Below are 21,223 nucleotides of genomic sequence, written 5' to 3' on the forward strand. Positions count from 1 at the left end.
CATTTAAGTCAGGTGGATAGCAAAAGGAAAACACCTAAAACATGCAGGACAGTGCACTATGAGGAGCAGGGGCTGCTTCTCTGAGTATTCTCTTTGGCCGTCCAGTCAGTTTAGGTGGATGGCCATGTCTTAGTAGGTTTGCAATTGTGCCATGGTCTTTTCATTTTCAGCCAATGAATTGAACAGGACTCTGTTAAATGTTTGGAATATTGTTTAATAACTTAACCTTGCTTTAAACTGCCTCACAAATTCCTCCCACCCCATACTTTTTGCAATAAACTGAAAATTAGACATAAATACCTAAATAAAACTGAGCTGGACCCAAATTCTTAGTTTCCAGATTGGAGGGGACATATTGTGCATTTTATCTCAATTTAAAAATATTATGTTTTTTTTGTGTAAATCAGAACTAGTCCCTTAAAAGAGCAGTGCCCAAATAAATCCCTCCTTCAGCCCTAATTTCAATCAGATTTTTGCATCAGCATTAACCTTAATCCATCAGCTTTGGCTCCCTCACAGTCTTAAGCCCCTTATTAAGTTCACTCTGGACTGATTTCAGTTTCTGGGTTTAGCAATGTTTCTTAGCAGCATGAATGAAAACAAATGATCTAAAAAGACCAATAGGGATGTCCTTGATAATAGGTGTTCTGTCTTCTAGTCCTTATGGTGAAAATCCTTTGATGACTGGATGGTCATTGTGAAAACCAGTCCATTTGTCGTTCCATGGTTTCCCCTCAGCAACACAGGCATACCCAGCGTGCTATGAGAGGCCACTTTAGAGGAAATTGAACTTAACAATCCTAGGCTCATTTCTTACATGATATTACTTCTATAATTATCTGAATGCCACGACCTGTGTTGAACTAGGATTTTAAAAGTGCAGATATAAGCATTCAGGCTTTTAATATATTTTTAATTTTGGGTTTAATGTTGGAATCTTACAGCCATTAGAACACTTTTTGTCTTTTTTAGAGAGGGAATGCAAATGAAATTTGCCAACTCAGCTTCCTGCAAGGTTGAAGCTCCCATGAACTAAAAATATATTTTATTTTCACATGAAGGAGATGGATACAGCAAGCTCCTTTCCCCAAAGGACCTACATGCTTTCTGTCACATTTATCTTTTTGGTCTGGGAACGGGAGGTTTAATCTGTAATAGCTGTGTTCCTCATTGTTCCTCTTATAAATATGCACCTAAAAGCTTCACGTGGAGTACACCTGGGTTAGTATTGGGTATTGCATCAAAATGTTTCTTATTTATTTGGGCTATTAAGACTCAGCCTTAAAACAACTAGTATTTTTTTTGTTCATCCTTCAAAATTAATTCAAACATGTAATAAACCTCCAACTGTAGACATTAATTTGATAAAGTGTATTTTTTATTTTTATTTTACTTATGCTTTGACTTTGTGGTGGTCAATAAAAACAAATACAAAGACGTTTCCATTCTTACTCCAAGCTATTAGAATCTGCAGTCTCTAAACGAGACACTGTTACGATCTTTAACCTTAAAATTGATAGTTTGGGATTTTTGAAGGAAGGTTCTGGGAGGTTATCTTCAGTAATAGTTTCCTTACCTTACAGATGTCAGATCGCAGCGACTTTATAGAAATAAATGTGAATAAATCTTCATGATGTTGGGATGCTGTCAGGTAGTCAAAAGGACCTCCACACAGACTTACAGACATGTCACAAAGGTAAGAGCGTAAATGAGAAATCCAGGAAGGAGCCTCTAATTAGCTGATTTTAGTTACTAAAAACTCTAAATGAAAATATTCATAACTGTACTAAAAGGCTAATTTCTCAGCAATGCAAATCTACTGGGCCACAGTCAGGCCTAACAGTATTCATAGATCTGGCAGATTTAGATTCAGATTCAAAATGTGTTTCTTTCAACCAAGAAGTTTTTATTTGTGATAGGAAATGAGACAGGCATCTACCTAAATATAATAAGATTTCCAAGGAGAATCTGTTTTGGAGGGGAAGAAATCTGTTACATTTTAAGAAAATTGGTATGTTGAAAATTATTTTTATACCAATTTTTAGTAAAATAATATTTTTGGAATGACAATCAAATGCAATCAAACCCTTCTTATAACTGCTGACCAATCTTTTGCAAGTTTACGATGATATTTTGACGAAATATCTTTAATGATGCTTTCCAAGTCTTTCAGTTTGGAAGACCCCCTTGCCATGACCCTAATCCAGGGGGTCCCTAACATTTTTCTCACCACAGACCAGTCTTGCTCCCCTTGGATGACATTGCATACCAAGGGAGGAGCTGCCTCATTATCTCATCTATTGAAGGGAGCATTGGGGCGGTTCACGACTTTGGCACATTTAACCATGAAATTGCAAAAACATCAACTTGCTGGATTTTTCATCCTTCATTTGGGCTCCCATGCCTGTCTTCTTGCTCCCTTTACTCCATATGTTAAAGTGTCCATTTGCTGCTGCACTAGCAGCACATGGTGATTTGTACCAATAGACCCAAGGATCATTAATGGTGGTTGGAGACACCTTCCCCAATATTTAGCTCCATCCACATATTCTTATGGGGCCCAAAGCCTGGCCCATGTTTGAATGGAGTTTAGGTTCGGGTTAGAGCTAGGTATGTATTGGTAATGGCTAGGGTGAGTTTAGTGTTAGGGTCAGGGTGAGGCAATAGAAATTAATGAAAAATAAATGGAAGTTCATGCAAAGTCCTTGTAAAGATAGAAAGACAGTATGACAGAAAGTTTGTGTGTGTGTGTGTGTGTGTGTGTGTGTGTGTGTGTGTGTGTGTGTGTGTGTGTGTGTGTGCGTGTGTGTGTGTGTGTGTGTGTGTGTGTGTGTGTGTGTGCGAAATAGAGTGCATTTGTGCTGATAAAGCTTTTGAATCTTTTTGTCACCTGAAGCTTGAGTTCCTCAATGTAACAATTCAAATCTGAGACAATTAAATTTTAACGATGCCTGCAGGGGAACCAGAAGACCTCATTCCACCAACTGTCCACAGTGTTTGGGCTTGCAGCTCAGTCCAACCTTGTTCTGTCACCACCAGCAATGCAATCAGAGGATTATAAAGGACATTCATCTGCCTTTCCTGCCAGCTGTCCTCTACATACAGTAGGACTAGTGCTGCCTCCTATTTGTCCACTACCTGAAACAAGTGAAGCAAAATTAGTTTTCTATGTTTCTGAAAAAATTAAAAGGCTTTGTTTGGTTTATAAAAGCTACTGTTTAGTTGTGTGTTTTTTCTTTCATTTACAAATGTACACTGACAATAAAAACACAGCTGAGTCAAGAAGTATGGATTTCACATAAAAATGTTTTAAAAAACTGCCAATACTGCTTTGTACGTATTTGTGTTGATGACATCACAATGGATACAAAGCTCATGCTGGTCAGCTGGCATTACTAACATAATCCTGCCCACAGCCATCAGCATCTACAACGGCTCTTTGAAGAAACCTACATAATATGAGCTATAACAACATTTAATTTCCCTTTGGGATTAATAAAGTATTTTTGAATTGAATTGAATTGAATTGAATAACATATGAGAGACCTTTGATAAATTTTAACATAGAATCGAGATTCTGACTCTAGTGACCTTCAAGCCATGATGAACCCTGCAGTGGATGAATAAACTAAAGCAAACTTTAAAAAGATAATTATCTTAAGAATTTCAACGGGTGTGGATCTGTTTATATTTCTTCTCGAATTATTCTGCCTTATTGGCGTCTGTTGAATACTCGCCACCTGTACAATGAGTAAATGTATTATTCTGCTTATACTGTATCTCCTTTGGCAGGTAGATGATTTGAGGGTACAGTGTCACTGCATGCTGAAGTAGGATGCTAGGTCATGCTGCTTTTGATGTGGTTGGTCTTAAGATTGGATTCAAATGCAGGCAGACCAGAAGCAGTGGAAAATGTTTAATAATGAACACAGATTTACAGACATGGCATAAAGGGAAGAGGACATCAAACTTGGGTGAGCTTAACTGAGGAATTCACGAAGGGACAACCAGGAAGTTTTAATACAGTGGAGGTTTGATTAGTCACATGGAAACAAGGTGAGTCTAATCGGGGGAATGTGGAACAGCTGAGGAAGAGAAGTGAGCAGGAGAACTGAGTGGAAGAGACTAATAAACACAGAGAACACAGAGGGAGCTGAACTCAGATACAGAAGGAATCTCCAAACAAAGGGGGAAAAAAGACTAACACTAGTTTGGGTTTTGGTTTTTATACAGTTTAAAGAGAAGCCATCTCACAATCCAGAAGTTGGGGGTTTGATTCCAGCTTCCTTCTGCCACATGTTGATGTGTCCCTGGGCATGGCACTATACCCCAAGTTGCCTCATGATCTGTGTGTCAGTGCATGAATGTGTGTGTGCTGTGAGTGTGATTGGGTGACTGTGGCTCTTAAAGCACCTTAAGTCATCAGTATGACAAGAAAAGTGCTATATAAATTTAGTTCATTTACCATTTAGTGGATCATGCCAACTTTGGCTAACCTGAACAACCTTTCTCTTTCTGACCACTGCTGAACAATGGCATTTTTTTTCTTTCTTCGTATCTCTGATTTTTACTGGAATAATGATGCTTGCATAAGGTAAATGAAGTGCTAGTGGGGTCATTATAAGTCTGTTTGGTGATCATTTTCAGTGGAAGCACAAAGTGATCCAGCAGTTCTCCAGGACACTGCTGGGGCTTAAACAAACAGTCTGCCTTGGTCCTTCTCACAAGCTGCTTCCATGTGTGGCCAGATTTTCCTGAAATCTGTACAGTATTCTTACATATAGTTCAGCTCGATTCAATTCATTTATTTACACATGACAACATACCTTGTTAAAGAAAGTTAAACAAGTTAAATTTAAATGTGTCTGAGTTAGCCAATTGGCTACTTTTCATCCATAGTCCCTGTGACCGATGTCAAAGAGACATCAAAACAATAATTAAATGTTAGAAAATATAAACATGTTCATATTTACAATCTTCATGTGGATAATCAAGTTTAAAAGAATATCCATGTTCAGTTTAATGCCAACGGTTCTAATTCTCAAACAAACTTTTCTTGACATGGTGTATGAAGGCAGGAGAAGATGAGAACTTCCTGATAGGTTGTACTAGACATTAGAACTCCACTGATGAGAGGCTTTAAAAGAACAAAACTGTCTGACCACTCTTCTGCAGCCGTACAGAATACAAGTAAAAACCTTTGTACAAAGACATAAATTAATCAGAAGCACTTTTTTCAGTAGTCTTGTCACCAGAGGCATGTGCATGTGGAAGCTTTTTTCTTTGATGGAAGCTTTTATATTCATTAAATCACAATTATGAACAAAATAGCAAAACCAATAGTAAAAACTGACTATGACATGGTGTTGTATGGAAAACTATATCAATTAGATTTTTCTTAAAAGTCCTGGTTTGTAATATGTTCAAAGCGGTAATTCACATCACAGTTTACATGTAAGTAAGTAAGTAAGTAAGTAAGTAAAATTTTATTTATATAGCACCTCTCAAGACACAGATCACAAAGTGCTTCACAACACTAATACAAAGTACAATTGGAATAATATATTTATAAATGTAAAATAGAAGATAAGATCAAATCAAAAATAAACTAACCAAACGCAAGCCTAAAAAGATGAGTTTTTAGCTGTTTTTTAAAAGACACCACCGAATCCGCAGTCCTTATACACAAGCGGATAGAGTTCCAGAGTCGGGGAGCTACTGTTGCAAAAGCTCTATCACCCTTAGTTTTCAGCCTTGTGTGATGTACAGCCAGTAGGACTTTATTGCATGACCTCAGAGACCTGGGGGGAATGTACGGATATAAGAGTTCACTGATATAAGTTGGGGCTTGACCATGAAGACCTCTATAAGTCAGGACCAGAATCTTAAACTGAGCTCTGAATTTAATGGGGAGCCAGTGCAGCTGGATGAGTAACGGTGTGGAGTGGGAATACTTAGAAGATTGTCAGACGTCTAGCAGCAGCATTCTGAACAACCTGGAGACGTTCCAGGGAGTTTTTGCTAAGACAGGTAAATAAAGCATTACAGTAATCCAAACGTGAGGAAATGAATGCATGGATAGTAATCTCAAGTTCAGAACGTGACACAATGGGACTTAACTTAGCAAGGTTACGTAAATGATAAAAACAAGAGTGAACCAGAGATTTGATGTGGGTATCTAAGGAGAAAGCAGAGTAACCCACCAACCCACCATCTACAAAACTTTTTCTGATACTGCCATGATGGCTCGTGAGCTGTGCTCAAATGAAGCATGTTTACAGTGTCTTTTTATAATAATTAGAACTAATGTTTACTCAACCAAACCTGAAACCAGGTGTCTTGGTTGTTTGGTGTCTGGAAATTAAAATGACCTTAAACGTTTATTTACTATTTATTTGCAGACTGCTGAGATCAGTGTGTCTATATAGTATAATCCTTTAGAAAGATAGAGAGAAAGAGAGACAGATAGATAGATAGATAGATAGATAGATAGATAGATAGATAGATAGATAGATAGATAGATAGATAGATAGATAGATAGATAGATAGATAGATAGATAGATAGATAGATAGATAGATAGATAGATAGATAGATAGATAGATAGATAGATAGATAGATAGATAGATAGATAGATAGATAGATAGATAGATAGATAGATAGATAGATAGATAGATAGATAGATAGATAGATAGATAGATAGATAGATAGATAGATAGATAGATAGATAGATAGATAGATAGATAGATAGATAGATAGATAGATAGATAGATAGATAGATAGATAGATAGATAGATAGATAGATAGATAGATAGATAGATAGATAGATAGATAGATAGATAGATAGATAGATAGATAGATAGATAGATAGATAGATAGATAGATAGTAGTTCTGTAGTAGAGATGTACAGCCCCATCCTGTGGTAGCCAAATGTAATTACAGAACCATTGTGATTTTTTGGTTTGTTTCTTTCGAGTGGTGCAGCCCATGTCACATTTCGGAAGCGTGCTTGAGAAGTGATGGTGCCTGTGGTAATTTAAGAGGGATCATCGCACCTGGAACCAGCTTTCTATGTATTTTGAAGGTAGAGGCTTAGATTATTTTGGTGCTTATGGGAAATGTATTATAAAATGCCAGGATTACAGGGCATCAAAAATATGTGGTTATTCAATTCAATTCAATTCAAAAATACTTTATTAATCTCAAAGGGAAATTAAATGTTGTTATAGCTCATATTATGAAGGTTTCCTCAAAGAGTAATTGTAGATGCTGATGGCTGTGAGCAGGAAGGATCTCCTGTAGCGCTCCGTCTTACAGCAGATCTGAAGAAGCCTCTGACTGAAGACACTGTTGTTGTAGGACAGTCTCATGAAGATGATGCTCAGGGTTCTCCATAATGTTCTTCATTTTATGAAGAATCCGTCTTTCCACAATAATCTCCAGAGGTTCTAGAGGAGTCCCCAGAACAGAGGCAGCCTTTTTTATGAGCTTGTTGAGCTTTTTTAAGTCCCTGGTTCTGATGCTGCTTCCCCAGCAGATGATGGTAGAAGAGATCACACTCTCCACAACAGACTTATAGAAGATATGCAACATCTTGCTGCAAACAACAAAGGACCTTAGCTTCCTCAAGAAGTATAGTCTGCTCTGTCCCTTCTTCTAGACAGCTTCACAGTTGCATCTCCACTCTAGTCTGTTGTCCAGGTGAACACCGAGATATTTATACTCCTCCACCACCTCCACTTCTTCTCCCATGATAGAAATAGTTTTTGACTGCAGAATCATCCGAGTATTTCTGCAGATGACAGGAGTCTGTCTTGTACTGGAAGTCTGAGGTGTACAGAGTGAAAAGGAATGGTGAGAGTACAGTCCCCTGTGGTGCTCCTGTGCTGCTGACTACCTGGTTAGACTCACAATCCTTCAGTCTCACAAACTGTGGTCTGTTTGTCAGGTAGTCTTTGATCCAGGAGATTGTTGAGGCCTCCACCTGAGTCTTCTGGAGTTTCTGACAAAGCAAATCAGGTTGAATTGTATTAAATGCACTGGAGAAATTAAAGAACATGATTCTCACAGTGCTACTGGCTTTGTCCAGATGATAGTGAGTTTGTTGAAGCAGGTGTATGATGGCATCTTCAACTCCAACTCCACAGCGATAAGCAAACTGAAGGGGGTCCTGATGGTTTATAATGGGAGTCAATGGGACCAGATCGGTACCGAAGGTAAAGACTGTACACAAAATGCATAACTCTTATTCTACATACCTTGCAATCAAAAGGACAAAGAAATAAAAAAAGAAATAAAATTAAAAACCAAATCCTGGTTAAGAAAAGGTTAGAATGCATAATTCTGATCTATTTAAATGCCAAAAATCGTTAAATATAGACCTCCTGTTGAATAAGGAAAGTGACAAACATTAAATAGAACAAAAAATGTCAGTATTTCATGCCTTTACAGTATTTTCATACTATAAACGCACAAATTTAGGGTTGGTGCAAAGGAAACCTGCAAAAGCAGCATATCAAAGATAAAAAAGTACAATGGTAAAATGATATTCAGTAGACAATTACCTATACAGCAGTAACAATACAATGTACAGATATTTACCACACCCCATTTGCCTCAACAAAAAAGATTTCAGACAAACATCAAACAGAATGAAATTAAATTATTGCATTGCAAACATAACACAAAACAAGAACCTTCTCAATAAATTCAACAAAAACTCAATTGACACACTCAGAACAATGTGCTTGAAATGACCTACAACTTAATTTAAAACTATAAATCATCTTTACCCTTGTAAACTATTACTCAGACTACAGCTTTGTTTTAATGCCAATATGTGATGGCAGAGAGTATATTTGACATGGTACAGACCTCTAGTTTCATGCTCACACATGGGTGAAAACTTTAATTTAATTCTAAAATTAAGTAGGCTGCTGTGCTGTCAGGTTATTTTGTATTTAGCCATTTTTTATACATAAAAGTATTGTCAAGTTTTTTTAAATTAGTTATAACATCTCATACATTGCCTAAAGGAAAGAAAACACAAAACCTGGGATTCATGAAGCTTTTGCTTCATTTGATATCAAATATATTGATATCACCGAGGTGGTTAAAAAGCTCCGCTTATGAAATCAGCCCTGAATACCTCAAATCTCTGGATGTTGTGGGGCTGTCATGGTTGACACGCCTCTTCAACATTGCGTGGCGGTCAGGGACAGTGCCTCTGGACTGGCAGACTGGGGTGGTGGTCCCCCTACATAAGAAGGGTGATTGGAGGGTGTGTTCCAACTACAGGGGATCACACTCCTCAGCCTCCCTGGTAAGGCCTACGCCAGGGTATTGGAGAGGAGAGTCTGGCCGATAGTCGAACCTCGGCTTCAGGAGGAGCAGTGTGGTTTTCGTCCCGGAAGTGGAACACTGGACCAGCTCTATACCCTCTACAGGGTACTCGAGGGTTCATGGGAGTTTGCCCAACCGGTCCACATGTGTTTTATGGACCATGAGAAAGCATTCAACTGTGTCCCTCGTGATGCCCTGTGGGGGGTGCTCCAGGAGTATGGAATCGGGGGCCCTTTATTAAGGGCCATCCGGTCTTTGTACAAGTGGAGCAGGATTTTGGTCCACATTGCCGGCACAAAGTTGGACCTGTTCCCGGTGCATGTTGGACTCCGGCAGGGCTGCCCTTTGTCACCGGTCCTGTTCATAACTTTTATGGACAGGATTTCTAGACGCAGCCAAGGGCCGGAGGGGGTCTGGTTTGGGGACCAGTGGATTTCGTCTTTTCTTTTTGCAGATGACGTGGTCCTGCTGGCCCCCTCTAGCCAAGACCTACAGCATGCGCTGTGGCGGTTCGCAGCCGAGTGTGAAGCGGCTGGGATGAAGATCAGCTCCTCCAAGTCAGAGGCCATGATTCTCGACTGGAAAAGGGTGGCTTGTCCTCTTCAGGTTGGAGGGGAGTTCCTGCCTCAAGTGGAGGAGTTCAAGTATCTCAGGAAAGACTGGAGCGGGAGATCGACAGACGGATCGGAGCGGCTGCCGCAGTAATGGGGGCACTGTGCCGGTCCGTTGTGGTGAAGAGAGAGCTGAGCCGAAAAGCAAAGCTCTCAATTTACCGGTCGATCTACGTTCCTACTCTCACCTATGGCCATGAACTTTGGGTCATGACTGAAAGAACGAGATCCCGGACACAAGCGGCTGAAATGAGCTTCCTCCGTAGGGTGGCCGGGCACTCCCTTAGAGATAGGGTGAGAAGCTCGGCCATCCGGGAGGGGCTCGGAGTAGAGCCGCTGCTTCTCCACATCGAGAGGAGCCAGCTGAGGTGGCTTGGGCATCTATCCCGGATGCCTCCTGGACGCCTTTCTCGGGAGGTGTTCCAGGCACGTCCCACCGGGAGGAGGCCCAGGGGACGGCCCAGGACACGCTGGAGGGACTATGTCTCTCGGCTGGCCTGGGAACGCCTTGGGCTCCCCCCGGAGAAGCTGGAGGAGGTGTCTCTGCTGAGTCTGCTGTCCCCGCGACCCGGTCCGGGATAAAGCGAAAGACGACAAGTACGAGTACGAGTATATTGATATTTGCTATTAAATGTATCTAACACTCACATGTCGGCGTATGGCACTCTGATAAGATTTCACTGTTTCCATACAACAAAATGTAGGTTTTAACTGTTTCTAACGTTTTCAGTGTTGTCAGATCTCGCGAGAGAAACAAGCGGTATGAAAACAAGGCCAAAATAAGCCCAATGGGTAACCACCACACTGTGTAAAACAGAGGCCATTTGTAAACAGTATAAATGTATACAATTATTATGGCATTACACATAAGCAACAGCAAAATTAACACTTTAACCATAAAAATTTTGAATAGCTTAAATTCGTTGAATACAAGAAGTGCAATTGCATACATAAAAGCAAAATGACAAGTCAATAAAAAAACTTTCTTTAAACTCTGTTTAAAAGAAAAGACACAATGAGCCAATTCGAACAGACTCAGTGTAAAACCGTCCCTTTCCCGCTCAGATGTCACATGTAAAAATTAGTATAAAGACTGGCACAGATGAAAAGGATATAAAAACAGCATTTATCTGGACGACAATACACCATAGGGGGCGATCGTTGAAAAACAACACATTTAATAGAAGAAGAAGAAAGCACTTCCGTCTAAGCCGGAAAAGGCGCCAAAGTCGAAAAGTTGTTTTCTGTGTTGTTAGCAGCGAGAGAGCAGTTGAAAAAATTAACTTGGAGTTTTTGAGTTTTGTTTTAGTTGTTTGAATAGGTTTTGACTCTTATGCCAAAATGGACCCGACCAGAGAGTTTTTCTCCAAGTTAAGGAAGCTGGCGGTGTCTGTAGAGACGGAAACTGAGAGACTGCAGCGAGCTTTTGAAAACCGAAGAAACGAGGATGGTGACAGCGGTCAGAGAGGCAGCAATACGCACTGCTGCTCTGTTCTTACTCCTAAACATGTTCTGATGTATATTGTCCAAATGTGTCAATATCGCTTTATATTGTTTCAGAAACAGCAGTCCGAGGGATGCGAGCATATCATGAGGTGAACAGTGAGGTCAGCAGTTTTAAGGTACAACTGGAACATGATTTCAGATCTTTAACACCCGCTAAGCTTCATACATGTCAGCTGTTACCGTTTATATAACTACTATCTATATATATATATATATATATATATATATATATATATATATATATATATATATATATATCCAGACATAGATATTCTGGCTGGGGTGAACCAACCTACTTTCTCATAGGACTTATTTATTTATAGGCACACGAATACCGGTAAAATGCTAATAGTTAGTTAAAGTATCTGTGGTTCTTCTTTGACAAAGACTGATCCATTGAAATGCCACCAAATATGCTTAATTGCAGTAAACCGCTTTTTACTACGTGTGGCTAAATCAGTAGTTTTCGGTTGCGTCATTTCCGGTCACTTTCTCTCATCCCCATATTCCAGGTGAAGCTAGGCTACTCTAGTTACCAGGCAAATAGAATAAAGTGGTTAATGCTTATAAGTAGTCCTTAAACAAACAGATCCTTTCTTCCGTCGTATTTTTTATTTTAAAAATCAAACATAGATATACGGATCTTCATGAGTGTTAAGTGGAAAATGTGAAATTCCACATGTAAGTGAAGAATGCTTATTTATAAACCCAGTTAAATTGATGCAGAGCCTCTTAAATACTCTAATTTCTTTTTTGTTTTTCTCTACCCTTCTTGACATGACGTTATATGGTCGTGCATAATTACTTGGACTGTAAATTGTTTCATTTGCCAACTGGGTGTATGTGTCCTGAACTGTTCTCTTTTCCTTTAAATTTGAACTAAATATAAATAAAGATACATAAGAAATATTTTTTCTACATATCTCTCTGGAATGAAGGTCAGTATGAAAATTTGAAATGTGAAAGTGGAGTAAATTACATCTCCCTTAGCACTCAGTTAAAATATGAAGTCCTATTTTTTTGTTTTTACAGGAGAATCACAATTCTTTCTGTTAAGAAAATCCTCTAAAAGAAACATAACGGAGCATTTAGGCCAGAGAGCTTTTTAAAATAAATCTCTCTGTGTCGCCAACTTATGTTATCTATAACCGAAATTTAACACGAGAGCTGACGGACGGTGGAATCCTTGACAATCTCATTTTGTCATATTTTCCGCCATGCCTTTAATTCCTATTTGACCTAACTAAAACAACTTAAATGTATGGCCAAAGGAATAAAGAGTTTCGATGGTCAGCGCCAGTATTTAAAAATCAGACCTTTTTGTTAGTTTTCCGTTATTTCCATTTGTTATTTTTTAGGTATTATTACATTCTTTACACATTTCCTTGGGCATCAATGCCTTCCCATGTCCAGCTGAATACAGAATTAAAAGAGTTTTGTATTTTTTACATTTATTGAGCCACTATGTCCTGTGAGTGTTATAAGTAAAGACTTTATGCCAAACCAGAGCAACTCAGTTTGTGAAGGATTTTGTTTCCTTGCATGGATCTGCCATTTTCTATTCTATTTAGATATTTAGTTAGCATGTTAGTTTTGCTTAGAATATTTTTAAAACAAGGCACTGAAAGTCCGTGGATCCCCTTCTGGTCTGTTGTGTAGAAGCAGCTTCTGGAACAGTTGGCTGAACAAAAACAACGAGAGAACGAGGTTAGCAGCTTCATTAAGGCCTGTAGAGTGATGAAGCAGAGGGTCTCTAAAGACATCCACACAATCGGTATGCACCTAGAAAAATATGGTTACCAAGCTCCATGTGATGCAGAAAACCCAAACAGTAAGTACCGACTAAAATCTCATTCTTTATCTAATGTCTCAGAAATGTTTAAAATCTGTTTGCTGTCAATTCGAGAAACACAGTAAGATTTCCTTGAATTGTTTGTCTTAACAGTGACTTTTTCTCCAACAGACGCAACAGATCAAGAAGCAGAAGAGGATGAAACTAGCTTAGCAGTTGAAAAAGATGGAAGCCAGGAGGGGGAGGAGGGGATTAACTTTACATCGCCTACAAAAGTGAAACAGCCCTTTACTAATGGGATGAAAACCCCTCAACTCTCAGATTTTGGTCTATCTGAGTTGCAGCTCAAGAGAGCTCTGTGTGGAGCAGACTGGTCCTCTGAAGTTCCTCCTATGCCGGAGATGAATCTCCCGCAGCCCTCGCTCCAAACGCCCGCACCGCCACCTATGGCCATGACTCCTAAATGCGCCCTGCAGATGGATGACGATGAGCTGCAGACGCCACAGATGCGTGATTTTGGCATCTCAGAGAACACCATGTTTCTGAACAACGACTTCACTATGGATCTGTTCCGGAAGAAGGACCTAAAGCCTGAGAGGTAAAGTCCACTGTTGGACATATCTCCGGATGCTGAAGTTTGCTGGTAACAGACTGGGTTTGTCTCCTTACTGCAGATCTCTTGGAGTTACAGGGCCTTGGCAGATGTTTTCATACTGTTTGAACTCTTGCACGTTTTGCCATGTTACAACCACAGACTACAATGGATTTTATTGGAATGCGTGATAGACCCAACACAATGTAGTGTATATTTGTGAAGTTGTGGAAAATGTAAACAGGACTTCTTATGGCTTTTTTTTCAGCCGTGGGTTTCTTCTTGTCACTCTTCCATAAAGACCAGATTTGCGGGAAGCACTACAAATAGTTTTTCTGTCCACAGATTCTCCCACATGAGGTGGGATCTCGGTAGCTCCTACAGAGATACCATGGGACTCTTGACCGATAAACGCTTTCGTTGCCTGGCCTTTCAGTTTAGGTGGACAGGCGTTTCTTGGTAGGCTTGTAGTTGTGTCATACTCTTTCCATTGTCAGACTTCTAATAGAATGTTGCTCCATGAGGCGTTCAAAGATCGGGATGTTGTCTTGGAATTGAACCCTGTTTTAAACTTCTCTAAAGATTTACCACTCGCCTCTGCTGTGTTCCTTGGTCTCTGAGATCCTAATTGTTCCCTATATTTACTAAATGGGTGACTTTTTAAGGACAATTAGTTGCAACAGATGTTGTTTGGAGGTATAAGAGAAAAGGGGGTTGAATACTAATTCATGCAGCCCACCACTCAGATTTTTGTTCGTAAAACATTTAGAAAACCATGTGTCATTTGTCTTTGACTGCATAATTATGCACTACTTTGTGCTGATCTGTCACAAAAAATCCCAATGAAATACATCAAATCTTGTGGAATAAATGAAGAGGTGATAATTTAGAAGTTACTATTCATAGTTGGTGCTACATGAGTGTTTTTCCTCTACAGACCTTCACAAGATATCCCTGTTCCATCAGTGAACTCTGTAATGGAGAGTTTGCAGACAAAAGGTATGAAAGTTTCCTCTGTGTCTAGAGTAACTAGAGGTGCTTCATTGATAGCGTTCACCTTTTCTAGATGTTTCTGATTAACGTAGCCAGAGTGTTGGGTTCTTTGCACTGTTGAAGTTTTGGGACTCATTTGGATTCAGTCCCTGATAACATTTATCATGACTCGATGATTACATTTTGGGATCCGTAACAAACTTTTAACTTACTTGGGCAACTAGCAGAATTTGTCATAGCTCTGTTTCTCCCAGCGTTTGCAAATGCTTTTCCACTAATCTTGGAAATAATTGTGCTAAAATAGCATTTTGAGTTATAGTTACTTTTAATAGTTTGAGTTGTAGGCAGCATTTAAAAATAATGGGTGAAAGCTAACATTCTGGAAACATTTTTATTAATATTGGTCTCTAAATTATTCAATTTTTTAGGAAATCTCTGCTCTGATCATTTATCCCCATCATGCAGCTAATACAATCTGAGATTAAGCCTGTTGAGTTTATAATCTTCTATATGCCATTTATTTTGTCTTCAGTTGATAATTTGGAGTCCCCAGAGCCGCCTGTGCTCTGTACCCCAGGGTTCAAGATAAAAAAGTCAAAAGATCACTGCCTCCTGCCATCACAAGACGCAAGGAGCCCAGAATCACCCTGTCACCATGGAAACCAGCAAACGACCCCTGAAGTACCTGCATTTCAAACCCCATATGTGAACCGTCTGGTCAGCACCAACAAGGTATAGGAAGATTTCTTTTGTGATTTTTATACCATGTTGTTGTGAATCACCTTCCTCAGCTCAGCGTTTGTGGCTTTTTATGTTCTGTTTCCAGCCTGGGCCCATCGACTTGCAAAGTGATGGCGATAGCCACCTTTTCAAACTTCAGACGTCTCCTTGTAGCGCAATAAACAGCTCTAAGCCTCCCTGGGAGTACAATGAGCCAGAAATTGCCTTCCGTGGTGTGGAGGACAAGAAGATGCCAGAGATGCCCAACTTGGAGTCTTTTTTGGGAAATTCTCTACAAACTGTAAGACCTAAATTATTATTATTTTTTTAAACAGTTTATATTTCATTAGGAATGTCATCATAAAAGTATCATGCAAGGTCTAAAATCAGGGGGAAAAAAAAGATTAAATTAACAACTAAAGGAAGAAAATACTAGACTTGATCATTAATATGTTTAAAGGAGCTCTAATCTGGTGTCAGCAGCTGGGGAATGCCTTGAATGACCATGCAGGATAAAATTAAAGAGTTGTCAGGTTGTGTGATGACTCCCAGATGTAAATGTTCTATGACTGTAAAAGGCCAGGGTTTAGGTATCAAAACGCAAAAATTCAGTAGTATTATTGCGCTTTGAATAGGATTCCAGAAATCTGGAAAACAAACTAAAGAAATGTTGAGTAAAGCTAAAAGTCACACACACACAGCACTTAAGTTCTTTTACTAACAATGATTAGTTACATTGTTGAAATGAGCCTAACTTGATCAAGCAGAACATGAGGAGTTGAGGTGGGCTTTATTTGCATCTCAGAGCTGAAGCTGTTGTGTTTGCTGTTCAAGTTGACATGTCTTACTAACTGACCTACAGCCACAAACTTGAATTCTGGGATGTTCTGTGATAGACCAGCACAAAGTGATTTTGTTTTTGTGAAGTGAGTGGAAAAGTATTCATGGTTTTACATAAATAAAAATCCTAAAAGTGTGTATTTGTATTCAGTCCCCTGAGTCAGCTCTCTTTAGAACCATCTTTCATCTTCGTTAAAGCAGCGAGTCATATGCTGTAAGTCTCTACTAACTTTGTAGAGCAAGAGATGAGGGTTTTTCCCCCCATTTTCCTTGCCCAAGTACTTAATCATAGTCTGATCCAATGATGCAGTTTTCAAGTGTTGCTACTGACTGTCCATTAGCTTTAGATCTGGGTTTGACTGGCCCATTCTGACACATTAGTATGCTTCCATTGTAGCTCTGGCCGTACGTTCAGTCGTCTTGCTGGAAGACGTTTTTCTTTTTAATTGAACAGTGCTGTGTTATGTGTTTACTAATGAAGTGACTTCTGGAGCCAATTGGGAGCAATAGATTTTATTTGAGGGTATCAGAATACAGTGGTTTGAATACAATTTCACACCACACTTTTTGTATGCTAAACAAATTAAAACCACGTATACTTTTTCTTCCACTTTACAATTATGTGCTACCCTTTACTTTATGTGCTCTATCACATAAAGTTCTACTAAAATACGCTGAAGTTTATGCTTGTAATGGGAGTAAAAAGGGTATGAGTACTTTATTAGTAGTTATTGCTCTAAAAAAGGAGCTCGCACACATATTACAACTTTTCATAAGTTACAAATTGTGTGTTAGTTCATATCTAATTTGAGCCCAAAACATACAGTTAGTAATATTTTTTTTTTTTGAAAATTTAGAAAGATTTTCAGACTTGAACAAAAACAGCCTGGGATTGCTCTTATGTTCATAAGTTAGATGAAGTGAATCATATTGAGTCAAATATTATCTCAACATGCAGAAATTCAGTGATAAATTGCATCCAAGCTTCACCAACAAACTGGTTCATGTAGAAACGAACTTATGTGGTTTTATTTGCGGCTGTTGACCTGCAGAGATATGGGCGAAGCCTGGAGGTTGGAAAGGACACAACCATCAACAGTCTGGTTCTGGATGAACCCACCCAGGAGTTCAGCTATGGAACTCCTCGCATCAGGACCAACTACCTGGAGCCCAGCACCCCCGAGATGCCAGACCTCAGCTCCGTTACACAGGATATATGTAAAGTAAGTTTCATTTTCCGCTAAGATTGACATCCTGGCTTTCCAAGCTACTCTTGTTTGTCCACAGATTTAAAAGCAACTAAACTCATTCAACCCTGTTTATCTGATGCTCTGTGCACTAAAACTGAATCTGGAAGGTGTTTAAAGTGTGCCTTTCTAACATAAGTTTGTGGTTTTCTTATGTAGCTTGTGTCCCAGGCTCAGATGAAAAAAGCTGTCACTGCACCTGTGCACTCACCTGTCAGTTCAGAAAAACACAAACCCAGGTAATGCTTTCAAGGGTTTACCTACTTCATGTTGTCAGACAGGTTCTAAGTGATTCCTTGATTCTGTCTGGCAGTAATCAGGCCTGGAAGTCCAGACACTGTCAGAGGGACATTAATTTAGATCATTTTTGTTTTTATTTAGGTGTTGAATATTTAAATATAGACTCAAGTATCTCCTGAAGCTCTTGGAAGACCTGGAGAAATGTGATTTATATAGATTTTTCCATTTTTTCCAGATTGCCTTGTGTGTTTCACGGCATTGTGACAGTGTTAGCAGCATTTGAAAAGTTGTCTTTTAAAAAAAAAAAAGATTTCCAAGTTATGATGTTTTTTTTATTTTAATGTGTCTTATTTTTTCCATCTAGTGCTACACCTGCAAAGGCTCTGTCTTTAGTTTCACAGAGCGAGTTTCAGACTCTCCCTACCTACCTGAGGCTGATGACTCTCAGCAGCCTTAACCAAGCCGTCGACAACATCAACAGATACACAGCAGAACACCATGGTGAGTCTTATGATACACGCATCTCTTTATAGAAATAAAGTGTTTATTATACACAAAAATTCCTTTGAATATATTAAAATAACAAGATAAATACTATAAGTGAGTGTGCCTAATGGTGGTGCACACATCCTGAGAATGTTCCAAGTTATTCTTTTCAGTCACATGTTAAAATCAAAGTTTTTAACGTAAGGTTTGAAAGGCAGTCAGAGTGGTGTGAGCCATGCATCAGAATCAGAAAAGCTTTATTGCCAAGTATGTTTTTGGACATACAAGGAATTTGTTTTGGCATAGTCGGTGCAATATGGTACTCAAATTAAACAGTACAAATATATCTACAATATAATATAAATATATGTGCACAGTTTTAAGTGAGTGAGAGTAAATGTAGAGCAGTATAAGATGTGAGAGCAGTACAACAGTGCAGGTGGTCAGTGTGCAAGTAAAGCAGGAGTCCAAGCTGAGTGTTAATGTAACGCATAGAGTTGCAGGTTACAGGTGTCCTGTCAGCAAAAAAGGGGGAGTGTCAGGGTGGTTTCCGGGCTTTGTTAACAAGGCTGGTGGCAGATGGGGAAAAACTGTTCTTGTGGCGTGAGGTTTTGGTCCGGATGGACCGCAGCCTCCTGCCAGAGGGGAGAGTTTCAAAGAGTCAATAATGAGTAGATAATGTAGGTGCAAGTGTTGTAATGTACAAGCTAAGAAGTTAAAATGGCTACATACCTGTGGAGGAGAGGAGAGAGGCTCTAAAATACTGACAGTCTCACCAGCCCGTCAGGTGTCCCTGTCCCTCTGGAATCAGTGTTGGAACATCAAAGATAAATGTCCAACCTAACCACAAGTGAACTGCAAGGGACGTAACAATATTCTTATATATGACTTCACATAAAAACCCACCAACATAGATACTAACACCTTTTTACTTTAGGTATAAACTATAGTTTAAGAAAGTTAAACATAAGGTATGTTGAGACAAGGTGTCTTTTCAACTCATGACTCATTTTCCTTTTGGCGCCCTCTGCAGGAGAAACGAAGGAATTCACGATGGAAGATCTGAGAAGGGTCATCAGTGTGGGAACCATGGGCTCTGTCTACATCCTGTGTCTAAAAGAGCTCCAGAGGCTGGAGCATGTGGATGGAGTTCTGGAAGCTGCTGTGTATAAACTGATAACAGTTACCAAAATGTGTCCAGCTGGTCAGCTGAAGATGTAATCCTTCCTGGGTTTATAAAAACCTTCTTCTGTACAGTGCAGAAATACTGACTTTAATGCAGCAATAAGATAGAAATCATTCAGAAGTGGAGTCCCAAACCATCAGAAGTAGCATGTTTGGTAGCTTTCTGTTCTGTTCAGGATGAATGTTTCACCTATGATTAAATGTTTAATAGATAGATGCTGTTTATTATAAAATCAACATGTTTCTACACATTATGAGCTCTTCAGACTAATAATACAAATATTTAATAAAACAAGAATTTTCACTTGTAATAAATGAAATGACTTGGTCCCCCATGAAATCTCCCAGTGCAGATCTATTTTGTTTTTGTTATTTTCCCTAGTAACAGTGGATGCAACAAATGTTTTGGAATGCATGGAACAACTGAGCAGAAGTTTAATCTATAAAACTACATTTTTTCTCTATCTTTCATTCCCAAACCTCGCAGTTAACGAAGCAAATTAGATTCTGGACGTTTTTTACTCAGATTTACAAAAATGGAATTAAAAAATTGACACTTCTTAAATGTTGAGGATTATTAAGGGTTTTATAAATATTAGGGGTTTTTTTCTGCCAAGTTGAAAAACATTTTTATAATTTAAGTGTACTGTGTATAATGTTGCAAAACCTTTTTATGAACTTCCTGCTGGTATGTTACATAATCCCATGTTTGGTTTTCTTGTCTAATGCAAGACGTCTTGTGTAGAGAGGGGAGCAAAGTGCAGCAGATGAATACAAGTACGCAGCGTCCAGGTGACCGTGGACCTGTGTGCTTTGCAAAGTATTCATACTTGTTAAAGTTTCACGGTTTGTGACTAACAACTATAAATTTTAATGTATTTCATTACCATGTTATGTCATAGATCAGGGGGCGGCAACCTCCTCAATTCAAAGAACCATTTTTACCCTCAGCTGCTACAAAATTAAACAGAAAGGTTGATTGTACAAATATCTGCTAAATGAAACGTTTTATTTTGATACTAAGGAAATTAAAACGTATTTATATTTTCAGATTATTCAACAAAATGAGTTCTCTAACTTTTACAAAGGAAAAATAAACTTGTAAAATGAGGCCAGCTGACTGAGCCCTTTCCATAAATACTGAAAATCAAGTTAGCTTAAACTTAAAAACGATTATCTTTTAAGACCTTGTTCCGTTGTTGCCCTTATGTTTTAGATATCAAAAAATACAGAACTCCACTAAAGTGGAAAGAAAATTATGCATAGTTCAATTTCATTAAGTTTTTTTTACAAATGAAAAATCTTACAAGTGTGGCATGCATTTGTTTTCAGCTTCCTTTAATCCAGTACCTCTAACTAAAATTGGGTGCAACCAGTTGCCTTGAGAAATATCCTAGTTAGCAAATATATTGTCTTAATCTCTCATTCATGCACTCCACAAAACTGGCCTTCCAAATGTGGCAAGAAAAAATTCATAAATAATCCTGTTTGCACAAATATGGGACATGACAAACACGTGGAAGATTGTGCTCTGGTTAAAGGAAATAGTTTTTGCACATTCTACTTTTTATTTTCTAAATGTGATGGAAGACACATTCCCCAAAACGTGGTAGTGGAAGTATCATTCTGTGTGGGTGCTTTTGATCGGTGGAGGCAGGTAAGATTTGATG

At 38.9% G+C, this 21,223-nt stretch overlaps 1 protein-coding gene across 2 annotated transcripts; it reads left to right on the plus strand.

The window, feature by feature from the left end:
• Positions 1–11,117: 11,117 nt before the first annotated feature.
• Positions 11,118–19,893, plus strand: ska3 (spindle and kinetochore associated complex subunit 3). 2 transcript variants are annotated; one of them, XM_047370060.1, is made up of 11 exons: positions 11,118–11,411; positions 11,519–11,574; positions 13,118–13,289; positions 13,422–13,848; positions 14,780–14,841; positions 15,368–15,567; positions 15,662–15,856; positions 17,448–17,618; positions 17,802–17,881; positions 18,247–18,383; positions 19,402–19,893. In XM_047370060.1, the coding sequence occupies exons 1-11, from the start codon at positions 11,294–11,296 to the stop codon at positions 19,587–19,589; spliced, it is 1,806 nt and encodes a 601-aa protein (XP_047226016.1). In that variant the 5' UTR covers positions 11,118–11,293; the 3' UTR covers positions 19,590–19,893. The 2 variants fall into 2 exon arrangements, with proteins under 2 accessions (XP_047226016.1, XP_047226015.1); XM_047370059.1 differs by having other exon boundaries at positions 11,119–11,411; positions 11,513–11,574.
• Positions 19,894–21,223: the final 1,330 nt, after the last annotated feature.

This window comes from Girardinichthys multiradiatus, chromosome 7, assembly GCF_021462225.1.
Source record: "Girardinichthys multiradiatus isolate DD_20200921_A chromosome 7, DD_fGirMul_XY1, whole genome shotgun sequence".
In the NCBI taxonomy this organism is placed as follows: Eukaryota; Metazoa; Chordata; class Actinopteri; order Cyprinodontiformes; family Goodeidae; genus Girardinichthys; species Girardinichthys multiradiatus.

Coding starts and splice junctions, on each gene's coding strand:
- ska3 (XM_047370059.1), top strand. CDS start 11,294: ATGGACCCGACCAGAGAGTTTTTCTCCAAGTTAAGGAAGCTGGCGGTG. Junction 11,412..11,512: donor AAACGAGGATGGTGACAGCG/GTCAGAGAGGCA, acceptor ATATTGTTTCAG/AAACAGCAGTCCGAGGGATG. Junction 13,849..14,779: donor AAGGACCTAAAGCCTGAGAG/GTAAAGTCCACT, acceptor TTTCCTCTACAG/ACCTTCACAAGATATCCCTG.